The sequence below is a fragment of the Aethalodelphis obliquidens genome, unplaced genomic scaffold (genome assembly GCF_003676395.1).
Source record: "Aethalodelphis obliquidens isolate GAN/ISIS:26980383/991018 unplaced genomic scaffold, ASM367639v1 scaffold53, whole genome shotgun sequence".
Lineage (NCBI taxonomy): Eukaryota > Metazoa > Chordata > Mammalia > Artiodactyla > Delphinidae > Aethalodelphis > Aethalodelphis obliquidens.
Window position 1 is genome coordinate 113,267 of NW_020837997.1, and position 24,248 is coordinate 137,514.

At 48.4% G+C, this 24,248-nt stretch overlaps 1 protein-coding gene and 1 pseudogene across 3 annotated transcripts in view; both read left to right on the forward strand.

The window, feature by feature from the left end:
- Nucleotides 1-2,875: 2,875 nt before the first annotated feature.
- LOC113608326 (nuclear transport factor 2 pseudogene) lies at nt 2,876-3,259 on the forward strand (annotated as a pseudogene).
- Nucleotides 3,260-12,737: 9,478 nt separating this feature from the next.
- The window catches only part of ZNF496 (zinc finger protein 496), a 41,832-nt gene continuing 30,321 nt past the window's right edge, over nt 12,738-24,248 (forward strand). For 2 of the 3 annotated variants that reach the window (XM_027084452.1, XM_027084453.1), the window contains exons 1-6: nt 12,738-14,032; nt 14,150-14,375; nt 15,796-15,912; nt 16,261-16,687; nt 17,119-17,302; nt 22,976-23,052. In XM_027084452.1, the coding sequence (XP_026940253.1) occupies nt 16,298-16,687; nt 17,119-17,302; nt 22,976-23,052 (651 nt within the window). In that variant the 5' untranslated portion in view covers nt 12,738-14,032; nt 14,150-14,375; nt 15,796-15,912; nt 16,261-16,297. The remainder of the gene's footprint in view (nt 14,033-14,149; nt 14,376-15,795; nt 15,913-16,260; nt 16,688-17,118; nt 17,303-22,975; nt 23,053-24,248) is intronic. The other variant, XM_027084455.1, reaches the window with a different exon arrangement.

Consider the following 24,248-nt stretch of genomic DNA (forward strand, 5'->3'; position numbering starts at 1 on the left):
CGAACCCTGGTCCGGGAAGATCCCACATGCTGCGGAGCAACTAAGCCCATGTGCCACGACTACCGAGCCTGCGCTCTAGAGCCCGTGAGCCACAATTACTGAGCCCGCGTGCCACAACTACTGAGTCTGCGCTCTAGAGCCTGCGAGCCACAACTACTGAAGACTGTGCACCTAGAGTCTGTGCTCCGCAACAAGAGAAGCCGCCCGGGCATGTCAAGGAAGAGTAGCCCCCTCTCACTGCAACTAGAGAAAGCCCCGTGTGCAGCAACGAAGACCCAATGCAGCCAAAAATAAAATAAGATAAATAAATTTTAAAAAAACAGTTCACACACACAACTGTAATTTTGTGTGGTGATGGATTTAACTAAAATTGTGTTAACTAAACTTACTTCACAATATGTACATATACCCCAGGTAGTTTTGATGTAGGCGGGCTTCCACTGCTCTGAGAAATACTGACAGACCAGTGGTGCTCAAATGCAGATTGGAAAGACTTTCACCTAGTACTTACAGTTTGGAAGGTTTTGGAGGGAGCCAGGAATCAGGAGTTTCATTACACACACAGTTTCAAAGGCTACTCTTTAAGAACTCATAATCTAATAATATGGTTACTGGCTCTCACACTTTTTTAAATTGAAAGCCAAAGAAATATATTTAACATTGTATCTAGTACATATGTATTTATGTGTATGTAAATATGCATGTATGTATAAAATGGGAGCAAAACTTAGGGAACAATACTGACCTGACATAGCCTGATAAGAAAAAGCAGCCCCCTCTATAATCAGAATTTTGTCAAGTGTTCTAAAAGTTAAAGTAACACAACAAAAAAATTCCTTTCATTTTCCTCACTCAAGGCCCTGCTTCTCTTTGTTGTTCCCAATAAAGCCGGGACTCCTCTGATTCCTCTTTTAAATGTATATCTGGATCCCTTTTCAAATGCAAATTCCACTTTCTCTATGGTTATTTAAGGTAGATTTCAAAAACACATGCTTGGATGGCTTTTCAAACCTAGATTGTGAGTTTACTTTTGAGGACTTCCCAGACACCCTGTGCTGATCCCCTAACCAAAAGCATTTGGGAGGTGGGACTGTCTCCTTTTGTTCTCTCAAAGAACCCATAAACTTGTGGAGATAGGAACTGTAATGAAGTAACCAGTGGTTTCTTGCTGGTGGATACTCCCCTCATTCTTACTTCTCGCAGATCTTGAAAAAACAAAAGCCCTATTTCAGACATACCAGAGTCTATGGACTCATTTCCAAAACTAGAACAATGTGCTCTGGCATCTAATCTCCACTAGTCTCTTCCATTAAAAAAATAATCATACTGGACCACTACGTTGATTAAACCATGCACAACTCACTGGGTGAAACACACCAGTCTAAGACCTGTTGGGAAAGGATTTGTTGTGAGGTTCCAGGTTTAAAGGGCTCCCTGTTCTCGTTCTGAGTGGCATTCACTGAGCCCTCAGGACCTGGGCGGACAACAGTCCAAAGAAACTGAACTCGCAGATCATTTTTTTTTTTTTTTTTTAAGTCCCCAGTAGGAAAGACGAGTGCAAAAGGCGCTGGGTATCAGAGATGTTGGTGGAAGTGTAAGGAGAGGGAAGGCAAATTCGTAAAACCTGGTGAGGAGCTGTAGTCGAAGGAGAAGACGGAAGCTCAGACCCCCGGGGGCGATTTGCCCTTCGGCAGTGGTGCTCAACTCTGGGAGACCAGCTTTCCTTTTTCATTTGCGAATGTGAGGAATCCCCGCAGGTGCGCAACAGCGGCGGTGCAGGAAAGCCAGCGCGGTGCCACGCCTTTTCTTCTCGCTTATTCAATTTGTCATCAACGGCGCATCGGAACAATCGAGAGGCAAAAACTGTTCGCTTCCTTTTTTCAGAAGATTCCCTAGGAAAACGATTTGCTTTTTAAATTTCTTTGAACAGCCTTTCGCCCTAGAAATGGGAGAACTGAAATTCTGGTTAATTCTGATTTCAAATATCTGCGTGGCAATTTGGGAATAAACATTCATCCCCAAGGCCTCTCCCATTCATCTATGGGAGAGGGGAGGAACTACCTAAGACCCCGTAATGTCACCCCTCCAAGGGTGATAGGGCCAGCGCGAGCCCTTCTTACCGCGGTGTCACGGAACCAAAGTTGGTGACCGGTGGTTACCGACAGTGGCGGGCGGCTTCTGGGTCCAGCCGTCAGCCGGAGTAGCCTGTTTGAGATACAGCGCCCACCCTTAGAAATTCCCGCGCGGGCGCCTATGTACTTGGCAGGATGCACACCTCCCCGATCCTCGCCTTCCCAGCCCGAAGAGCGACGGCAGAGAGGCCACTGTTCTAGACCCTCCCTTGCGGCCAGCCCACCCCTCCCTAGGCTTCAGGGCCTTTGTAAGGCGCGACCACCTGCGTCAGAGAACGAACGTGGCACTGGCGGGACTGACCCCCAGAAACTCCTGGATCCCGGGCGGGGGCCACCGGTGGAGATGGGGTGGGAGTAGGAAGAATTATGCAAGGCGGGAGGGTTCAGTGGAGAAAGCAAGGGAGAAGTCCAAGGGCTTGGAGTGTCCGGCTTCCAGCAATGGGAAGGCTCTGTAATAACAGAGAGACCAGGCCATGGTCCCTGTAAAGAGTCCCGGAAATCAGGGCTCAGATGTACTTGCTGTGTCCCTAGAAATTCCTCAAATGCGGCTGTTAACTTTTCCAGGCTTTTTCAACTCAGTTAAGGAGTCTGATACTGGATAATTTCTGAGGATTTATCAGGGTGTTAGCTCTGTACTACTAGAGTAAGTAAATTTTAAAACAAACGAACAGACAGACCGCGCTGGGTTGCTGTCGCCATCGTTGCAGCCCCTTGGGTCTCAACAAGACCGGCGATGCTCCAGAATGGGAGACAAGCCAGTTTGGGAGCAGAATGTATCCAGCTTCATTCAACATTACTACCAGTTATTTGATAACGACAGAACCCAACCGGGCGCAATTTATACTGACGCGCCATGCCTTGCCTGGAAAGGACAGCAGTTTCAGGGGAAAGCTGCCATCGTGGAGAAATTGTCTAGCTTCCATTCCACAAAATCCAGCACAGCATCACGGCTTAGCACCATCAGCCCATGCCAGATAGCTGCATCATCAGCACGGTTGTAGCCCAGCTCAACGCAAGTGAAGACCCTACCACGGGGTTCCGTCCGTTGTTCCTATTAAAGAACATCAACTGATGTTTGGGTTTGCACCAATGACAGGTTCAGGCTTGCCCTGCACAACTTGGGCTAACGCTCTCCCAGCCAGGCACTCATGCTGTTCCCTCCTCCCTCCTCTTCCCGATACTATTCACACTTCTCCAGATGCTCCGAATATCATACACAAATGGGCAGGGCCACGGTGGGAGTGAGCACAGGACGCCGCTGCTACTGAGGTATTGTGCGTGATGTTTGGACGCTAGACTAGTTGCATCTGACAGGAGAAGTTTGTGCTGTACCAGCGCATGACTTGGAAACACAAGTTAATGCAAAAGGTTGTCTTTTTTTTTTTTTTAATCTACTGACAAGTTGTTTTAGTAACACAAAGAAGTGAAGGAGAAAGCTTCTGCCTCACTGCCCAGATGTACTGATTTGTTCAGATGTTTCAGTGCCTCGTGATACAATAAAACCACGGAAATTTTCTTACAAAAACAAACAACCTTTTTAAAGAAATTATACCAAGTAGTTGTGTCAGGGGTAAAGGCAGATGTTTTTGGAAGTGAGGCTAAGGATAGAAGTAGATGATAACCTTTCAACTAGAAGAGATAATGTAAAGAAAGAAAATAGGAACACAAAGTAACATTCACATGATCTATTCTTAAAGTGGGAAATCTACATCATCCAAGCCACAGGGAAGATAGCTATGTTCACATCAAGTTGGTTTTAGGTGGTACATCTGTCTCATTTGTTAAGTCCCATTAGCCTTCCTCCTGGCAGAGCTGGGGAGTCCCTAGGAAGGCTACCAGCATGAGCCAGACCCAGGGCTCACCTTACAGTTCAGAATTCTGGCTCTTACCATTCAGGATGAGGTTTAGGAGCCAGACCTTTCTCATTTCCAAAGCCCACAACACAGGCTTCAGGATGCCTTTTCTCAGCAAGCTATTACAAACCAAGAGGTTTTGGTTCCCAGACATTCCACAGATCTGGGAGAGAATTCTTACCTGGCAATGTCTTTCCACAGCCTAATGGTGACTGAGACATACAAGAGCCCCCTTCAGCGACTGGATTCAATCACAGTTATGGGGCAGCCGACTTTCCAGCCTTCAACTCCTGTACTCACTATTAACTGTCTACTTTCTTGTCAAGTCAGTAAGCCAGCAGCCCACACATCTCTCTCCTGGGTTTCCCCCAAATACTAACTGAACTCTAGTACCTGTCAAGATCCCCTTAGCCTAATGAGAACCGTTCATCAACACTCCATTTTGTTAAAAGACCCATAACAGCTTATGATAGTGTTACAGAAAAATTATTCATGACACTAGTTAAAGCACAATAGGGCTGATCTTGGGGAGGCAGCGGTGACTGGTGGCGTGAAACGAGATCTTAATTCCCTGCCCAAGAATTGAACCTGGGTAGCCTGGATGAAAACCAGGAATCCTAGCTACCACACCCCCTGGCTCTTGCCTCCAGTGAAAAATGCATTTCTCACGGAGGCAAAAACTGTAAAAACAGGTACAAAGTTTATTATTAGAGACACAGCACAACAACAAGTGGGAGAGCAAACAGAGAAAGTGTGTTTAGTTAAGACAGAAGCAAGGCAGAGATGCACACCCCGAGAGAAAGTGTGTGGGCATCCTGCCTAATGAGGAGGAGTGCAGTAAAGAGGCGGTTAGGTCATTTATATAGGGCAGTTCTTCCGGGTCTTTGTTTACCTTTGACCAATTATCTGGTTTCTTTTTCCACAACTGACCTGCCTTAGGACCCTCCCCAACATGCGTGCACAACTTTTTTCCAAGATGGATTACAGCCCAGAGGCCTATGGGACGGCCTTAGCATCACATATTATGGGGTGGTGCCCCCTCCTTTTTGACCCGCAAGGAGCCTTTCTGCGCATGTGCAATGTTTCCCTTGCCCCAAGGATGGAGAAATGTATGACCTCTTGATCTTTTAACAAGGTTTAGCCCCTCCCTGTCCCTGCCATAAAAATGTCAAATGTCCGGTTATTTACCCTATTTCTCTTGCTGCTTTTTATATCGAGGTGCAGATCTTGAAATATAGACAGGAGTTCGGTCATAAATATGTAGTCCTGGAGCCCGTTTGTCTCTTGCTTCAGGAAATGTAAACAGGGGGCTGGTAATGAATGTCTGGCCTGGAGCCCATCTTCTTCTCACCCCAGGAAGTGTGAACAGGAGGCCGGTTGTAAATGTCTAGCCTGGAGCCCATCTATCTCCTGCCTCAAGGCAATCTTTATTCAGGGGACTATTGGGATAGGTGTATGGACCACTGAAAACAGGGTTTTGCAATGGGGGAGAGTGATTGGGCTCAACTCCAAATACAACGAGGAAAAGTGGGAATTCACAGCCAAGGAGCAGGGTGGGAGAGTCAGTGGATAGAATATTACTAAGGGGAAACATTAGGGGTAAAGGGGCATTCAGGCTAAAGTGACCTCACCTGAGGGGATTCTTGCTGAAGGTAGGCCAGGGTGATCTGATATCACCTGAGGGATGGTGGGGGGATGAGGAGCCTGATCAGGATCTCAAGGGTAATCAGAAATCTCTAGGGTGGGGACTTCTGGTTAAACTGACTTAGCAGGATTCTTGCTAAAACTGGACAATGCAGAACAAGAATGGAAGCCCAAAAGTCAGGTCTAGTTGAAAAATGATCAGGGAAACCTGATTACAGTTGGGCTGAGGAGAGAATCTGCCAACAACAGCCCAGCCTTTTTCCTGCAGAATAGAGTAAAGCAGAAATTATCAGAATGAATCATGATTTGTGCGTCTTTCTCTGGGCTGCAGGCAAAAAAGCATACGGAGTGAAATCCAAGTTCTTTAGCCTGGTGTATGAGGACCTCTTACCTCATCTGCAGGTTTGTCACACAGCTCCCTCCAAATAGCAAGTGTTTTGCATCACGGTCATTCGTTCTCTTATCTCATCTTCATGTTGTACCAGTGAGATTTTCCCGTCTTTCTCACCCTTGAGCTGGGCTGCTCTGAGTGGATACCCAGTAAATGCTAAATTAAATTAACTCAAAGAAGAGAGAGATTAGGACAGCAGATCTGTTGGCAATTATCTCAATATTCCAGGGAGATGACTTCAACAAAGACAACCAGAATGCCAAAGAGAAGATGGATGGGGGACTTTGTCTATTTTAACCAGTTAGATCTGGGAGATAACAGGCAGGGAAAAGCTGAAGGTGACAACTTTCATGTTTCATTGAATGGTCTCAAATTTATCTGTAAGAGACTAGGAACAAGAAACTGGAAATAATAATAAAATAAGCAGAGAAGTAAGACTGCAACAAGTTTCCTAATGTGGGTGTGTGTGGGTGGGTTTATCCAGACCTGTATTAGTTTCTTAGGGCTGCCATAACAAATTGCACAAATGGGTTAACCTGAAACAACAGGAATTTATTCTCTTATAGTTCTAGAGGGTAGAATGTGAAAACTAGGCATCAGCAAGACCATGCTCTATGGAAGAATCCTTCCTTGCCTTCTCCTAGCTGCTGGTGATTATGAGCAATCCATGGTGTTCCTGGTCTTGTAGACCTACCACTCCCATCTCTGGCTTTGTTGTCACATGGCCCTCATCCTGTGTGTCTATCTTCACATGGCCTACTTATAAGGACACCCATCATCAGATTTTGGGCTCACTCTAATTCAGTATGACCTTGTTTTAACTTGTTCACAACTGCAAAGACCTTATTTCCAAATAAGGTTAATTTCACAGTAACAAGCAATTAGGACTTAGATATACCATGCTGCAGGACACATTTCTACCCATTCCAGGATTCTCACTGCCATCCCTATCTGCACATGAAGTAAACTGAGCTTGAGGGAATGGGGCTGAAGGGAGACTGGCAAAATTGGGAGAGCCAGTAGTTAGGGTCAAGAAATTCCTGAAATAGATCATGCTAAGTTTAAAAGATTCAGTGTAAGTACTTGGAGTGTTTGAGGAACAAGGAGTAATTCAGAATTCTTTGTATCTAGAGCAAAAATATGTGTTGCCATCCAGGTGTTCAATAGCAGAAAAGCAAACTGAGATACACTGTAATAGGAGGTGTTGAACACTAAAAAGTTTAAAAGTTCATGTGCAGCTAACTGAGGAGGAAAAGGGGACTATTATGCATAAGTACCTGTTAAGTATCTCTGGCTCTGTGCTGGGGTACTTATGTAAAAAATTTTGTTTGATCCATGTGAGCCAGGTATTGTACCATCCTATCATGAGTGGAGAAACTTACCCACTGCCTCCTAGAATCTAAGTAACTTGAATGGCCAGGGTTGTTTCCCTCCTAGAAGAGTCAAAGCCTGTCCAGGGGCAAAACCGTGAAAATCAGTGAGGAGAGAGAAAAGAACAGGCAGGAAAGAAGACACACAGTAAAGCAGCTGTGTGTCCACAGGAAATGTGCCTTCCCTAAGGTTTTGTAGCAGCTGTGAAATGCCACAATGCACCCGTCTTGGAGTGACTCTTATTTTCTTACCACTGACACCCCAGATCTGCCTGCTACACTCATCTCTGACTCCACGGCTAAGTTACCCTCACCTCCTGACAACCCCTGACCCTCAGTTAACCCCACCCCTCCTGAGCCCACCTCTAAATAGCGTGCAAAGCAGAAGTGACCCCACTTCCCTGGCACCGTCCTCCTCCTCCTCCAACCTTCAGCTGCAAACAGACCTCAAGAAGACACTTTCCTTCTTCCTTTATCAAGCCTCACTCCAGCGTCCTCTATGCTCCCTCCCTCAAGGCACCAGTACAATAAATCTGGTTGTTTCAGTTAACTGAATTTGCCAAGCTACAGGCTAGTCCCTGGTGGTCTGGATGAGTCAGTATTAACACCCCAATGCTCATGAACAGCCCCCCAAACTGATGTTTGGTGTTTTGGCTTTGTTTCTTTGACCACAGCATCCACATGTGACTTCGAGGAAAGGGATGGTACCTTTTTCCAGGGAACAAGTGGGTCATTTTAGGTGCTTTCATTGGAGTCCTTAAGTAGTTGGTTATGTTGGCCTTTGTGTAGTTCTCAAAGTCTTTTTGACTTCAGCAAGAGGAACAAAACAAAATATGAAAATAGATGAGCAGCCTTCATATGACAGCTGGGAGGCCTGTATTGCGAGAAAATTAATTAAGCCAAATTCCTTCACTCAACGGATTCTCACTGAGCCCTTTTTACCAGCCATAGCCTCTGCTAGATATGGGGGACCAGGTCAGAGCCCTGCTGTCCTTGCTTCCTGGAAGCCTGTGAATAAGTCACAGTAATATTCAGCACTATTACTCTTAGAACTGCTAGTCTAAGCTACAGTTTATTGAGCATCTACTATGCCCAGAACCATGCTGACCCCTTTACAACAGAGCTTCTCAAACTGCAAAGAGCTTGGACGTCCCTGGCGGTCCAGTAGTTAAGACTCCCCGCTTCCACTGCAGGGGGCGTAGGTTTGATTCCTGGTCGGGGAACTAAGATCCCACATGCTATGAGGCGTGGCAAAAAAACCCAAAACTTCAAAGAGCTAGAGAGTCCCCCTGTATCTGGCTAACCATGCAGGCTGTGTTTGGGGCCTGAGGGTTCTATTTCTAATGAGCTCCCAGGTAAGGCAGATGTGGTTGGTCCAGGAACCAGACGGCGAGGTGGCACATCTTATACACCTGTATTTGTCATCTGTCCACAAGCATATTCTGTGGAATGATGACCTCCTCTCCGGGGGAGGATGTAATTGCTGCCCTTCCGTATGTAGATACTAGGGTTTAGGAAAGCTACACATGGTACTTCATGGTGCACAGTTGACTTTCCACGTTTGGCATAATTTATGGTTTCCTTTCCTACAGCCCATTCACTTTCCACTCTGCCAGGTGAGTGTGTCATGTCTTCTCCTTCCTGCTCTCACACCTCTACCATCTCAGGCTCCTCACTGTTAGCCAAGGGCCCCGTGGATCAGTCAGGGTTCTCCAGGAAAACAAGACCAATAGGATATGTGTGTGTGTGTGTAAACCTGTCTTTACCCTTAAAGACTGATTGGTTGAGGCCCACCAACATTATGGAGGATAATCTGCTTTACTTAAAAGTCTACTAATTTATTTATTTTAAAATTTATTTATTTTAAAATTTATTTATTTATAAATTTATTTATTTATTTTTGGCTGCATTGGGTCTTCGTTGCTGCACATGGGCTTTCTCTAGTTGCGGCGAGTGGGGGCTACTCTTCGTTACGGTGCACGGGCTTCTCACTGTGGTGGCTTCTCTTGTTGCAGAGCACGGGCTCTAGACACGTGGGCTTCAGCAGTTGTGGCACGCGGGCTCAGTAGTTGTGGCTCATGGGTTCTAGAGCTCAGGCTCAGTAGTTGTGGCGCACGAGCTTAGCTGCTCTGTGGCACGTGGGATCTTCCCAGGCCAGGGCTCAAACCCACGTCCCCTGCATTGGCAGGCAGATTCTTAACCACTGAGCCACAAGGGATGCCCCAAAGTCTACTGATTTAAATGTTAATCTCATCTAAAAAAATATCTGCACAGCAAATCTAGACTAGTGTTTATCAAATACCTGGGCACACTGACCTTGCCAAGTTGATGCATAAAATACATCATCACACCCTGTTTCTTATTTTGCCAAAGTGTCTGAGTATTCAGAAGTCCACCATGGACTTCCACTCACCTGCTCCCTGTCAGCCTCAGGGCCCAGAGGTCACTTTGCCTTCTCCTCTCCCTTCACTGCTGCCCTTAGCTCCTGCCCAGCCCCTCCTTCTTTTAAGCCACACACTGTAATTCTCCCATCCTTAAGTTGGGACCCATGCTCCCTTGGCCACTGCCACTTTTTCTTGCCCAATTGTCTCCACTCCCTCACCTCCTTTCTCTCTCCAAACTATTCCAGCCCAGCAGCTCTACCACCTCTGCTCTGCTCAGGGGCCCTCTATACCAAATACTAGGGTCAGTATTCTTATCGGTGTTTTTCCTCATCTAATTTGTTCTTCCAGCAGCACTTATCTTCACGGAATATCCCTCTTTCTTGAAACACATTTGCCTGCCTGGGATCCCAAGGCTCGGCACTGCCCAGATTTCTCTCCCGCTCATGGTGGCTCCTCCTTCTCCTTCCCCTTTCCCCCCTTCCCCCTTTCTTCTTCTCCTCCCCCTCTGGATCTCCCTCCTCTCTTCCTAGTCTCCAAAGCTGGTGTGGCAGATCCACCCTCTCCAAGGCAGCTTCTCAACCTGTACTTGTCCATCCCAGGGTCTCAATTCCTGCTCCGTGCTAGGACAACAGATTTCCACCTCCAGCCTTGGCTTTCTCCCTGGACAGTCATAACGATTTGTCTTTTGAGCATTTCAGACGCAGCAAGTCCAAAACGCATCTTTGTCTCCTAACCCCTTCCCAGAAACCTGCTTTGCAGTCTCCTAGGCAGACCCTCCAATCACCCAACTGGGGCCAAAACTACAGCCGTTTCTCACTCCTTTGACACCCAGCAGCACACCATGGGGGAAATCACCATTGTTCACCAGCTGACTCTGGAATGGCCCATGTCCTGTCTGCATTTCTGTGGCTGCTTCCAACATGGCCTCTGCCTCCTCCATCCAGCTCCAATCTGTGCTGCACAGTGATCACGTAAAATCAAAGTCCCATCAGGCCATGCCCTCACTTGAAACCCTCTAAGTGTAAAATCCAGAGTCACTCCATTCCAGCCTCCCATTTCTCCGGGGGGGGGGGGGGACAAGCCTCCTGCTTTATGGCCTTTGCACATGCTGTTCCCTCTGCTGGAATGTTCTTTCCGCACACCTCTGTTCAGTTTGCCCTCCACCTGCTCTCTCCTCAAATGTTACCTTCTCATGAAGGACCTACCTGACCGCCCCAGCAGGATCCTTCTTAGCCTGCTTTATTTTTTTCATGCTATCTACCATCTGATTCCCCTTCCAGCTTCTAAAAGCCAGGATCTTCTGTCCACTATGGTCTCCCCAAGGTTGAAACAAATGGTGGCACACAGCAAGCCTTTCATAAAAATAGACACAATCAGCAACATAATATAAACCAAATGAAATGTACACATTAAGTGTGAGATGGCTCGATGGTCCTTGAGCAGCATTGACATTCAGGGTTCTCTTTCTGTTGCTTCACTAGTGGTATCTGTCCCAATCCCATCTCGTGTCAAGGAAAACTCCTTCCCATGGCCTCCAGTTGCCTCCCCACCTCCACCCTGAGCTCACACCCTACTGTACTTGCTCATTGGCTGCCTCACTGTGCTTCCACAACTTTAGGGCCTTTGCTCTCATGGTGGCTTCTACCTGGGACCCTGACCTCACCTAGGCTTGGGCTTGATCAACTCCCTCATCTCAGATGTCACAATCACAGTGGAACCTGTCCTGACCTCTTCTTTAATACTGTGACTGTCACCAGCTCATCCCCAGCACCCCTGTTCCCTGATGCTGCTCCACTTTCTTTTTCCTCTGCAGCATGGATCAAACATAGCAGATCATGTTATTGATTTTGCTAACTGCCCGCCCTGCCCCCTCTCAGCCATCCCCTCAGCCAGCTGTGTTCACAGATGCACCCTGAGAACCTGGAATGGAGCCTAGTATAATGAACGCCTAGTAGGTACTCAGTACACATTTGTTGAACGATCTAATGGCCTTACATATTTAACAAGGTAGACAGCATCGTCCTTTTTCTGGATGAGGAAACTGAGGTGCAGAAAGGTTAAGTATACCTGAGATCACCTGGTTAGGAATTGATGAGGCAGGTTTTAACCCAGGTGCTCTGACTCATAACCCCTGTGCTAAGCGAAACGCAGAATACACACAAAGCTTCGAAGAGATAACAGTGTACAGGGAGGTGTCAGGTCAGGGGAAGGAACTGGACAGGGCAGGGAGGATTGATCTGATGCTGTGCGCTAGGAATTTCTGGGCCCTGCATTTTATCTGCTTTAGAACTGCAGTGGGCAGAACTGTGAGCACAAATTACCAACACTCAACAGGTAGTTCCCTGCCCAGTCACAGGGCTGGGAACCCAGGCAGAGGATCTAGACTTTTAGAGCAGGTTGCGCTATTTGCCAAAGTACCTTAGTCGGACCTGCCTTGGCGAATCCTTGGCTCTTCCCCAGCTTCTCCTCCAGGCCATGGTGCCTGGCTGGTGTTCCTGAGAAGGGGGTGCACGTGAATCCTGTTAACGCTGAGTCCAGTTAAGTGGGTGGCTCCCACTTGTATCTGCAGGTTCCAGGTAAGAACTCTGGGTGGCCCTGCCGGCATCTGGCTCTATTTGGGGGAACAATCACTTTACACAAAAATGAGCGTTACTCCTTTGCTTTGATTCATCTCCTGCAAAAGTCACAGAATCCAAGCATTCGGCAAATGGTGGCTCCCAGTAACTCCCCTACTCAGGAGTGATTATTCATAATTGAGAGGAAGAAACAAAAGGCTCCCAAGTCCAAGGAATAAGGAAAAGCAACACTGCTAAGAAATCCCGGTCCTCAGTCCATCCACCTCTCTCCCACCTGCTCAACCAGGCCACTTTCTTTCAGGGAACTGGTATTGTCCTACTTGATCTGAGAAAAATCATTTATCTGCAGTAGTGTATCACCTCTAGGAGATGTAGACACTTCTCTGCCTTCTTCCATGGGGGAGTCCAACTTCAGTGCCAGGCAGATGAAGAAAGAGAAGGGTTGGTGGGAATCAGGCCTGCTCAGGGACCCGATACATGCTTGCTCCCAAACCCAAGAACCTGGAAGATTAAGGATGACCCTAGGAAGACCCCTCTGAGCCTCTGAGCTATGTTCAGCATAGGGCAGTGGCAAGGAGCCCTATCTAGAGGTCCAGAGGCCCTAATTCTTCTTGCCCCTCACGGCCCCTCGACCTCAAGTCAAAGTCCCTTAACCTGTCCCTCGGCCTCAGTGTGAACAGCTAGCTAGCTACACCCTACACTTAAGGGAGCAATAAGCACTCCGACCACCCACTGGGGGCCGGGATTGACCAAAGTTCCTCTGCGCACTCCCCAGAGCTGTCCTGATGCTCAGAAGTGATGTGTAAGGGCCGCTGTGAAAGTCCACAAACCCCCCAAAAGCCGGAGCTTAAACCTTGGGCATCCGATAGATGACGAATCTGAGAGGTGACTCTTAACGTTCTCCAGTCCTCCTCGTCTCTTCAGCGGCCGCGGGCCGGACCTAGAGGAGGGGTTTTGGCTGGAAAGGGGTTGGACCTGTCAGGGCGCGGGGTGCGGGGCGGTCACACCGGGATTCTGAAATGTAGCGGCCCACTGTGCGCGGCAGCCTTCTTCCTCCGCTCCCCCTCCCAATTCCAGCATTCAGCCTCGGCTCCAGGATCGTCCCTTCCGGGCGTCCCCAAGCCCGTGTGGGAGTCCGAAGGGGTAGAACAGCGAAGAGAGGAGCCCTCAGGCCAACCTTCCCACACCGGCGGCTGTCCACGGCAGGGCGCACCCGCGCGAGCCCTCCTGCTGACCGTGTTCTCTGCACCCCCCCGCTCTGCCACCCGCCTCCAGGCGCGGTCCTAGCTGAGTCTTCGACGACCCGGCCTCCCGCCCCGCCTCGACGCGCGCCCCCCGCGCGAGCCCGCGGGGAGGCAGGGCAGAGGCGGTGTGGTTGACCCACAAGGCCCCCGGCCAAGCTCCTAGGCCGGGTCGCAAGCGGAGCGGGGCGTGGCAGGGCGGGGCGCGCCGGCCGGGCCGGGCCGGGCCGGGGGTGTCGGATGTCACCCCCAGCGCACACCTCGGCCGGGGGGCGGAGGAGCGAACCACTGAGATGCGGAGACCTCCCCGGTCCTAGAGCGGAGCAGGAAGTGTCCCAGGGGAGGGAGCCGGAGGGCTTCGGCCTTTCCTTTCCTCCGCGTCCGGCGGGCTCCGGAGGCGGTCAGGCCTGCACGGCCCGCCAACTGGGACGCGGCGCGGCGGTGAGTGCGGCCCAGGCGGCCCAGGCTTCTGTGGCCCGCGCGCCCTGCCTCGCTTCCAGGAGCCGTGCGGTGAGTCTCCGGGGAGGGGGATAAGACAACACAAATGTTGTTTTTCAGGCGCCTCCATTTGCTACCATTTCTTCCCTCCTAAGCGGAGCCGTGGTTTTCTGGATGAGCAGGAGACGGGGGCTCGGCTAGCCAGGGACGGAGTGGCCTCTGCAGAGAACCCGCCTCAGGAAGCACACCCGGGGGACCGGGCTGGAAGGATGAGGAGCTGCTGCCGCAGACTTCCGCCGCAGGAGGGATTTGAGTTAGACGCAGGGAAGGAGTTCCAAGCTGTGAGGTGAGGAGCTGGGAACTGGGTAAAGTGGAGGTGGATGTGTGTATGTGTAGGGAGGGAAAGGGAGAGAGGGAAAAGGGAGAGAGATCTGGAGCGAGGAAAGGCTTGCCCTTTTTCCTGCCATAAAATGCCCATCCCCTCCTCTTTCTGCTGATCCAGCTGTGTTCCTCCGCCTAGAGCTTCTTTAAGCATGCCCCGCCCCCCTGTGGGATCCTCTTGGGACCAACGTTAATTCATTCATCACACATCATTTCTGAGACTCTTATGTGCCAGGTGCTAGGGTGACAGGAACACGGCTGTCTGGTTAGGGATGATGGGCAGAGCCTAGAGCCAGATGCCCGAGAGCGGGTATCTGAGTACTGACTGAGGGTGGGGCACAGGGTGGGTGCAGACCTGAGGAACCTAGAGGCCCTGCAGGTGTGTGATGGCTGAGTTCATGGAACGTGGCAAGTGAGTAAGGCTGAGATTGGGTGTCAGATGCAGGAGCAGACACTGGAGGAAATCCGGAGGCGGGGCAAGCTGTAGCGTGTCCAGCCAGATACCCTCAAAGTCCTTTTATGCCAGTCCGTATTTGTTTTTATGTTGGAAAGCAGAGAGGTATAGAGATTTGGGTTTTTTTGATTGCCATTCAGTTCTTCTGTGAAGAACACTTGTCTTCCTGTGAAATGGGAATGAGGCCTGCGTTTTGCACGGAACCCTTGGGGGGTGGGGGCACTGAGCTGTTAAGATTAAGGTGCTGGCATGCTGGGGAACCTCATAAACCTGGTGAGGAGGGCAAGTGACCATGTCCAAGGATCTCAGAGGCCTTATGGTGGGAGGGGGGGACTGTGTGCAACCCCATGTGCCATTCATTTTCCCTGGGTCCCATAGTTTTGAGTAGTGGCTGCTACTCTCTGAGGTCGCTCTGTATGTGTTCACTGGGGAGGTGGAGGGGCCCCTGAGCCCCACCCTACAGATATGGAGGCTGTGCCATGAGTGCCCAACCTCTGTTCCGCCTGAGAAAGGTCTGTGAGGTGTGTGTGGTTTTCTTCATTGTGGTCTGAAGAGAAGAGAAGGCAAGATGGGTGGAGGCCAGGTGGAAGGTCCAGACATCGTAAAATATACGCTAAAGTTTACTATTCAGACTTTAGTGAGTTGGGTGGAGGTTCATCTGAAAGCACGGATGTTTTTAAATACATGATGTTATTTTTCTGGAGGAAACTCGGGATGTGGCTGCCTCTTTTGACTTTCTCCATCTCTTGTCTGGGGATCTCCTAGGCTGTCTGCTTTATTCCCTGCTTCCCAGTGCATAGTCCACTGAGCAAGGCCGATTCTCAGTCGGTGTTGGTCTAGCACTGATCGTCAGCCCTAGCCACCAGCAGGATGAATTTCCTGGATCAGCTTTGAAGACTTTTCCTGTGCATGTCTGTCTTTGTCCTTCTAGCTCATTTTGTAAAGGTCTCAAGGGCAAGGACGGTGACGTTGGCTCTGAAGCCTCAAGATAGCGGCCTTCTCAGCTCGTCCATTTCAGGTCCTTTCCAGGAGGACCTGGACACCGAAGGTACCACAGAGCGTTAATTACATCTCTCTCCTGCATGCGGCCCTGTTGATCTCCTGGGATGCTTGGAACACCAGTGCCACATTGAAATGCCACTGATTTTCTCCTGGACTCCCTGCCTTGTTTGTCCAGTCACCCAGTTAGGGGAATCACAAAATGATGCTTTTGGGAATGGGGTCATTCCTTCTCTCCCTTTGTTTAAGTATCATCCACACTGACACTTCTCACATATCCCAGGGCTTCTCCCAAGGGCTGGTCTCTGTGGGCTTTTTCACTTTTCCCATCACCACCCCCAAAAAACTACTGCAGGAGACCAGAACATTGAAGCCAGTGATTTCTGTTTGGAAATAGGGTCGTCTTCTGCTGCTGACCCCCATCAAATCCCATCATGCCCACAGCCCTGTGCCCCCGAGTCTTGGCTCCGAAGGAAAGTGAGGAGCCCAGGAAAATGAGGAGCCCACCGGGAGAGAACCCTAGCCCCCAGGGTGAGCTTCCCAGCCCCGAGTCCTCCCGCCGCCTCTTCCGACGTTTCTGCTACCAGGAGGCGGCGGGCCCCAGGGAGGCCCTGCACCGCCTCTGGGACCTGTGCCGGGGCTGGCTGCGGCCTGAAAGGCACACGAAGGAGCAAATTCTGGAGCTGCTGGTGCTGGAGCAGTTTCTGGCCATCCTGCCCCGGGAGATCCAGGGCTGGGTGCGGGCCCAGGAACCTGAGAGTGGCGATCAGGCTGTGGCTGCTGTGGAGGCACTGGAACGAGAGCCGGGGAGACCCTGGCAATGGGTGAGCAGAGGGGGCTGGGCTGGGCTGGCTGGGAGGATGGGAAGGGAGAGGGAGAGAGTGGGGCTGGGCAGCAGGTGTGGAAAGGGGGGCCACCTTGTGCTTTGATGGTTTGGTGGGGTCACGCGTCCCCTGGCCAGGGATGAGGAATTCCATCTAGAGCTATGTGCTTCAGTTATGCCCACATTGAAGTTTGGTTTTCTAAAAAAGCAGATTCCATTCCCTAAAGGCCCTCATTGGTGGCATGGTTATGTTACCCCCGCCCCCGCACTTTATAGCCCTGTACAGGGCTGGGACTGAGCTTCTAGTGGTAGAGTCAACAGTCAGCAGGCCCAGGGAGGGAGGGGTTTGTCCAGTCCCTGGCACAGTTGCTGGTCCTCATCTGGCCAGGGACCTCTCCACCGAGCTCTGAAAAGCCCTCTCTGGGATTGCAGCTCAAGCACTGTGAAGACCCCGTGGTGATTGACGATGGGGACAGCCCTCCAGACCAGGAGCAGGAGCGGCTGCCAGCAGAACCCCAGAGTGACCTTGCAAAGAGCCAGGACGCCCAGCCCATGGCCCTGGCTCAGGGCCCCGGGCTTCCAAGCAGACTCTCGGGCCAGCTCAGCGGGGACCCAGGTAGGGAGCCCAAGGGAGTGGGGAAGGGGTGTTTGTACCTAGTCCTGTGCACTTGGAAGTAGCTCTTGACATTTTTAGTTCTCTCCTTCCCCCTAAGTAGCCTGGAACCATTTTCAGCGTCTGGTTCTTCCCTAGAGCAATTCAATCAGAATCTCATGAGAGTATCCTCTTCATGGGTGCCAGGTCTGCCCAGAGGGACCTCTACTATGGGTAGGTGTTTTTGAGGCTGCATCATCTTGTCTCTTTGAGGGCGCACCTCTCGGCTTTGTTGGTCTGGGGACAGCTGGGCACCGTCGCCGTCCCAATAGGGCCTGTGTGGGGAGCTGAGCATGGCCATGTCCTCTTGTCTCTCTGAACCGCTCTTTCCCCAGCCAAACAACTTCCGCTCTCAGGATTGTTATAATATTGCAAAGAAATATAAAAATGCTTCCTAGGGGATAGGGTGGTATCTTCAGGACTTGGAGCATGGATGTTGGCTAGACGTGTCTGAATATCTGTACAAAATGCACCAATGGCCACAGTCAGGTGGCTTTAGCAGCAGATACATTTGGCTTTGAATCCTCCAGGTATGACCCAGGGCATGCTTCTAAACTCTGCAAGCCTCAGTTTCCTGGTCTGTCCAGTGGAGATAATCTCAATAAAGTGAGTCACATGAAATTTTGGTTTCCCGGTACATATAAAATTTGTGTTTACACTGTAGTCTATTAAGTGTCCAATAGCATTATGTCTAAAGAATCAATGTACATACTTTAATTGAAAATACTTTATTGCGGACTATCATATGAGCCTTCAGCACGATGAAATGTTTTTGCTGGTGAAGGGTCTTGCGTCCATGCTGGTGGCTGCTGACTGATCAGGTTGGTGGTTGCTGAAGGTTGGGGTGCCTGGCAATTTCTTAAAATAAGACCACAATGAAGTTTGCCTCATCCATTGAATCGTTCCTTTCACGAACAATCTCTCTGTAGCACGTAATGCTGTTTTATAGCATTTTACCCACAGACGTCTTTCCTTTTAAAATTGGAGTCAGTCCTCTCAAACTCTGCCATTGCTTTATTAGCTAAGTTCATATAATATTCTAAATCCTTTGTTGTCATTTCAGTAGTCTTCACAGTATCTTCACCAGGCGTAGATTCCATCTCAAGAAACCACTTTCTTTACTCGTCCGTAAGAAGCAACTCCTCATCCATTCAAGTTTTATCATGAGATTGTCGCTATTCAGTCACATCTTCAGGCTCCACTTCCAATTCTGTTTCTCTTTGCTGTTTCCACCACATCTGCAGTTTCTTCCTCCACTTGAACCTCTCAAAGTTATCCATGAGGATGGGTATCACCTTCTTTCAGACTTCTGTTAATGTTGATATTTTGATCTCTTCCCATGAATGTTCTTTTTTTTCTGGCTGTGCCGCGCAGCTTGTGGGATCTTAGTTCCCCAACCAGAGGTTGAACCTGGGCCCCTGCAGTGAAAGCACCGAGTCCTAACCAGTGGACTGCCAGGGAATTCCCGTGAATGTTCTTACTGGCATCTAGAATGGTGAATCCTTTCCAGGAGATTTTCAGTTTACTTTGTCCAGATCCATCAGAAGAATCACTGTGTATGGCAGCTATTACCATGTGAAGTGTATTTCTTAAATGATAAGACTTGAAACTTGAAAGTACTCTTTGACCTGTGGGTTTCAGAATGGATGTTATGTTAGCAGGCATGAAAACAATGTTAATCTCGTCCATCTCATCAGGGAGCTGTTGGGTGACTAGTCAAAAAGCAGTACTATTTTGAAAGGAATCTTTTTTTCTGAGCAGTAGATCTCAACAGTGGGCTTAAAATATTCAGTAAACCATGTTGTAACCAGATGTGCTGTCATCTAGGCTTTGTTCCATTTATAGAGCACAGGCAGAGTAGATTTAGCATGATTCTTAAGGGAAGTTTTAGTAGTTTTGGAATTGTAAATGAGCACTGGTTTCAACTTATAGTCACCAAATGCATTAGCACCTAACAGGAGAGTCAGCCTGACCTTGGAAGCTTTGAAGCCAGGCATTGCCTTCTCTCTAGCTCTGATAGCCCTATAGGTGGCATCTTCTTCCAATATAAGGCTATTTTGTCTAAACTGGAAGTCTGTTGTGCAGTGTAGCCACCTTCATTTCATGATCTTGGCTAAATCTTCTGGGAGACCGGCTGCTTTACCTTGGACTTTTAGGTTATGGAGACCGGCTTTTCCCCTTAAACCTCGTGAACCAACCTCTGCTAGCTTCAAGCTTTTCTTTTTCAGCTTCCTCATCTCTCTCAGCCTTAATAGATTGAAGAGAACTAGGGCCTTGTTCTGGATTAGGTTTTCGCTTAAGCTGGAAGGTTGTGGCTGGTTTGATCTCTCCAGACCACTAAAACTTTCACCATATCAGCGATAAGGCGGTTTTGCTTTCTTGTGTGTTCATTGGAGTAGCACTTTTAATTTCTTTCAATAACTTTTTGTTTGCATTTGCAGCTTGGCTGTTTGGTGCAAGAGACCTAGCTTTCAGCCTGTCTCAGCTTTTGACGTGCCTTCCTCACTTCGTTTAATTATTTCTGTCTTTTGATTTAAAGTGAGAGGTATGCGGCTCTTCCTTTCATGTGAACACTTAGAGGCTATTGTAGGGTTATTAATTGGCCTAATTTCAGTATTGTTGTGTCTCACAGAATAGAGAGGCCCGAGGAGAGGGAGAGAAGTATGGGAGCCACTGGAACACACACAACATTTATCAGTTAAGTTTGTTGTCTTATATGGGCATGGTTTACGGCACCCCAAAACAATTACAATAGTAACATTAAAGATCACTGGTCACAGATCACCGTAACAAATACAATAATGGAAAAGTTTGAAATGTTATAAGAATTACCAAAATGTGACACAGAAACATGAAGTGAGCAAATTCTTTTGGGAAAATGTTACCAGTAGGCTTGTTTGATGCAAGGTTGCCGCAAACCTTCAGTTTTTAAAAAAAGTAATATCTGCAGAGTGCAATAAAATGAGGTATGCCTGGATACCCATAAAATACTGAACAGGGGGCCTGAGCTGCCCATGGTTTGTTTGGTTTTTTTTGATTTTTTTTTTTTGCTGCGCCGTGCAGCATGCAGGATCTTAGTTCCCTGACCAGGGATCAAACTCGTACCCCCTGCAGTGGAATCGTGGAGTCCTAACCACTCGACAACCAGGGAATTCCTGCCCATGGTTTCTAGTTGAAGTAATTAATCATCATGGAAAGAAGTGGTGCTCTCAGTTTGAAGGAAATGACCTGTAGGGTGTGAGGGTTAGTTTGGGCAGACTTGTGCTACAGTTGTGCTATAGTTATAGATGGAAAAAGAAAGTATGAGGAGACCAGGAATGCGTTCTTATGATTCACAGAAGTTGTCCTTGTCATTGTAATAAGGTTTTCAGTTTTTAAAAGTTACATATTACATTTCTTTATGTGTGAAACTATACTGATTTCTGTACAAATCAAATTAACGCTCCAGCCTCTCCTTGGTTAAAAGTCAAGACAGATGTGCTAGTTTGTTTGGGCTGCCATAATAAAGTCCCACAGACTGGGCAGCTTAAACAACAGAAATTTACTGTCTCATGGTTCTGAAAGCTGGAAGTCCTAGATCAAGGTATCAGCAGAGTTGGTTTCTCCTAAGACCTGATTCTCCTTGGCTTCTAGACAGCCATCTTCTCCCTGTTTCCTCACATGGTCTTCCCTCTGTGTGTCTGTGTCCTAATCTCTTCTTATTATAAGAGCCTCAGGCATATTGGATTAGGGCTCACCCCAAATACCTCATTGTAACTTGATTATCTCTTGAAAAGCCCTATGTCCAAATCTAGTCCCATTCTGAGGTACTGGGGGTTGGGACTTCAACATATGAATTTGGCAGGGATGCAATTCAGCCCATAACCACAGGCATGAGAAACAACCATTTGCCCAAATAAACAATGCATGTGCAAGCAGCCTGGGTTATGCAGGTTGATGATGGCCATGACAGGACCCTCAGGAGGAGGAGGTGCTTCAGGAACTGTAGCAGCCTATTCACTTCCGGGTGAAGTTCTGAGATGATCCAGCTACCATGGATGGGCTTTGGATCAAAAGGGTCAGCGCTTCCATTTCCTTGAGCAATAATGAATGGACAAAGTAGGCATGATGAGAGTTAGCTATTGACACCTTAAAAGTTCAGGTGATTTATCATTGGGAAGCACTTCCAGTAAAAGCCATATAGTTCCTAATCTTGAAGCTTTTCCCCAAAATATAGATTTTGTTTAGAGGCTGAAAGCTGTCCAAAGTAATCTTTAAAATGTCGATGTGCTCATTTATCATGGTGAAAGATAGGGTAGGGCTGTGTTTTATAGCCCAGAAGGTGGGAGGTATGAGAGCAGAATGAAAACATGCCTTCCTCGAATCCATGCCCACCTAGCCTGAGCTTCTGGCAGCGGAGTGATGAGGCTGCCTTCCGTGGGGAATTCTCCTCACACACCCCCACCCAAGTGTCACTGCTGGTCTGAGCTGGCTCCTGTCTCAGGCTGTCGTTCCAAATAGCCACACCTGCCCCTGCTGTTTGCCGAACGCTTTTATGTCCCAGGTGTGAGAGGGGAGGAACACTGGCTTCTAATGTTAGCTTTGACACTGATTTCACATCATGAGCTGCGGGTAACCTCCCAGATTTTCTCCAAACTGAGAGGTGATAGTGCAGCTTCTTCTGTGAAAGGGGTACCTTTTTGAAACACAGCTCATTTCGACATGGCTGCACCATGGGCCAGGTATGTGGCTCACTTCTTGCAGAAGCCTGGGCACGTGCTGGTCAGGGGAGAGAAATCATATGAGAATGTAGCAGAAGCCCTTGGGAGCCCAGATAAGGGAGAGTGAGATGATCCCAGTACTACAATGTGTACACATTTTGAGTGATGGTGGTTGGGCACTGTGGGAGGTGCTCTTCCAGGAGCATCTGATAGAGATAATAGTCTTTCTTAAAGAGCTTTGCAATTTATAAACTTATAAATGTATACATTTATATGACACTGGAGTCCCACAGTAATCTTAATTGCTAACAGCTCTTACTGACCCCTTTTACTCCATGGACCTCTAACCTTCATTTCCCTTGTATTGTGGATGATACAGCTGACGTCCCTGGACCTTCAGGGAGTCACATAGCTAGTTGGTGGCAGAGCCAACTGGACCCCAGGCATTCCCCGTTACTGCCCCCACTGACATGTCTGAAAGCAAAGTGACAGAAATCCTTATTTTGCAAGTGCTTTTTTTTTTTTTTTTACTTAAATTATTTATTTATTCATTGGCTATGTTAGGTCTTTGTTGTTTTGCGCGGTCTTTCTCTAGTTGCAGCGAGCGGGGGCTACTCTTCATTGTGATTTGCGGTGGCTTCTCTTGTTGTGGAGCACAGGCTCTAGGTGCGCGGGCTTCAGTAGTTGTGCCTTGTGGGCTGTAGAGTGCAGGCTCAGTAGTTGCGGTGCACGGGCTTAGTTGCCCCGCAGCATGTGGGATTTTCCTGGACCAGGGATCGAACCCATGTCCCCTGCATTGGCAGGCGGATTCTTAACCACTGTACCACCAGGGAAGTCCCGCGGGTGCTTTTTATGTGCATCATCTGGTAATCCTCTTTCTACAGGTGAAAAAAGAGACCCAGGATTTTATGAGCTATCCATTTCTGATCTCTTTCAGTCCTGCAAGACACTTCCCTTCTTCAGGAAGCGAGTTTGAGGGACGCACAGCAGGTGACTGCCCTCCAGCTGCCCCCGGTGAGTGTTTTCTTCAAGGGTCTTTGAGAACCCCATATTTGCCTGTCTCTAAGCTGCATGGCAGCTTTTCCAGGACCCCAGCCAGCTTGCTGTCTGCCCCACAGGTTGTTCAGCCCTAGCAGAGAAAAACTAATACAGGAAGGGCATGAGTTTGTAAGATGCTCTTCTGCATCCCTCCTGCCTGTGTAGTCCTGACTGTTTGTCACCTTCGGGAGCCTTTGTGCAGACAAAGATGGTGGAAAACAAATGCCCTGGAGTCCTCGTCTGTTGTCCTCTTGGCATCTTAGAGTTCCTTTCCTGTGAAAAAAGAGAGACCTCTTCACTCTTTTACTTCATAGGGTATTTTTTTTATTTAATAATAATCACGGTAGTAGCTATGTCAGAAATATTAGGAAATGGAGGAAAAAAGCACAGATTATTTCAGCACCGTCACACAACCGTGCAGTGAGTTGTTAGGGAATCTCCTCTGCATTTTCCCCTTCCGTGTTCCCTCACGAGGCTTACTTTCTCAGGTGTCCTCACAGGATAGGGGCTGGTGTTGGTCTGGCAGGTGCTCTCACCCACCTCTTTTCAGCCCGGTTTCTGCCTTTGGCCTTGGTTTCCCACCATACCCCTTCATTTTTATTTCTAACGCTTTCCATTGGCTGGCATAAAATTTAGTTACTGTACCACAGAGTCATCTCCTCCCACAAGAATGGGCTGTGTGAAGGTATGGACTTTGTTTTGTTTCTGGTTCCCTGGCAGCTGGAAGACTGAAGGACAGTAGATGCACAGGAAACACATCTCAAGTTTGCTGTCTGCACAGTGCATTCAATAAGACTTTAAACTTGGGGAGTGGAGAGGGCTCAGGATAGGAAGGAATTAACCAGGGTACATGGGATGGGGTGTCTCTTTTCCCTCAGTGCTGTACTCATGGGCCCTAGTGCTCAGCACACGTGTTTTAGCATCCTCTATGTACTGTGGTAGTTGTTGAACACAAATGACCCAAAGGAGATGAAACTCATATTTCTTATTAAAACTTGATACCTTTGACCAGTATGACACACAAGGAGATACTGTGAATTTAATATCTAATGAGCTTTGGTATTCATCTTGTGAAAGGAAAATGTAGATTTTGATAGATCAATGCTGTTTTATCACTCTATTGAGGACAGTTTCTGCCTAGTGCACTAGAAGTAACCATTGTGAAGGTCTTT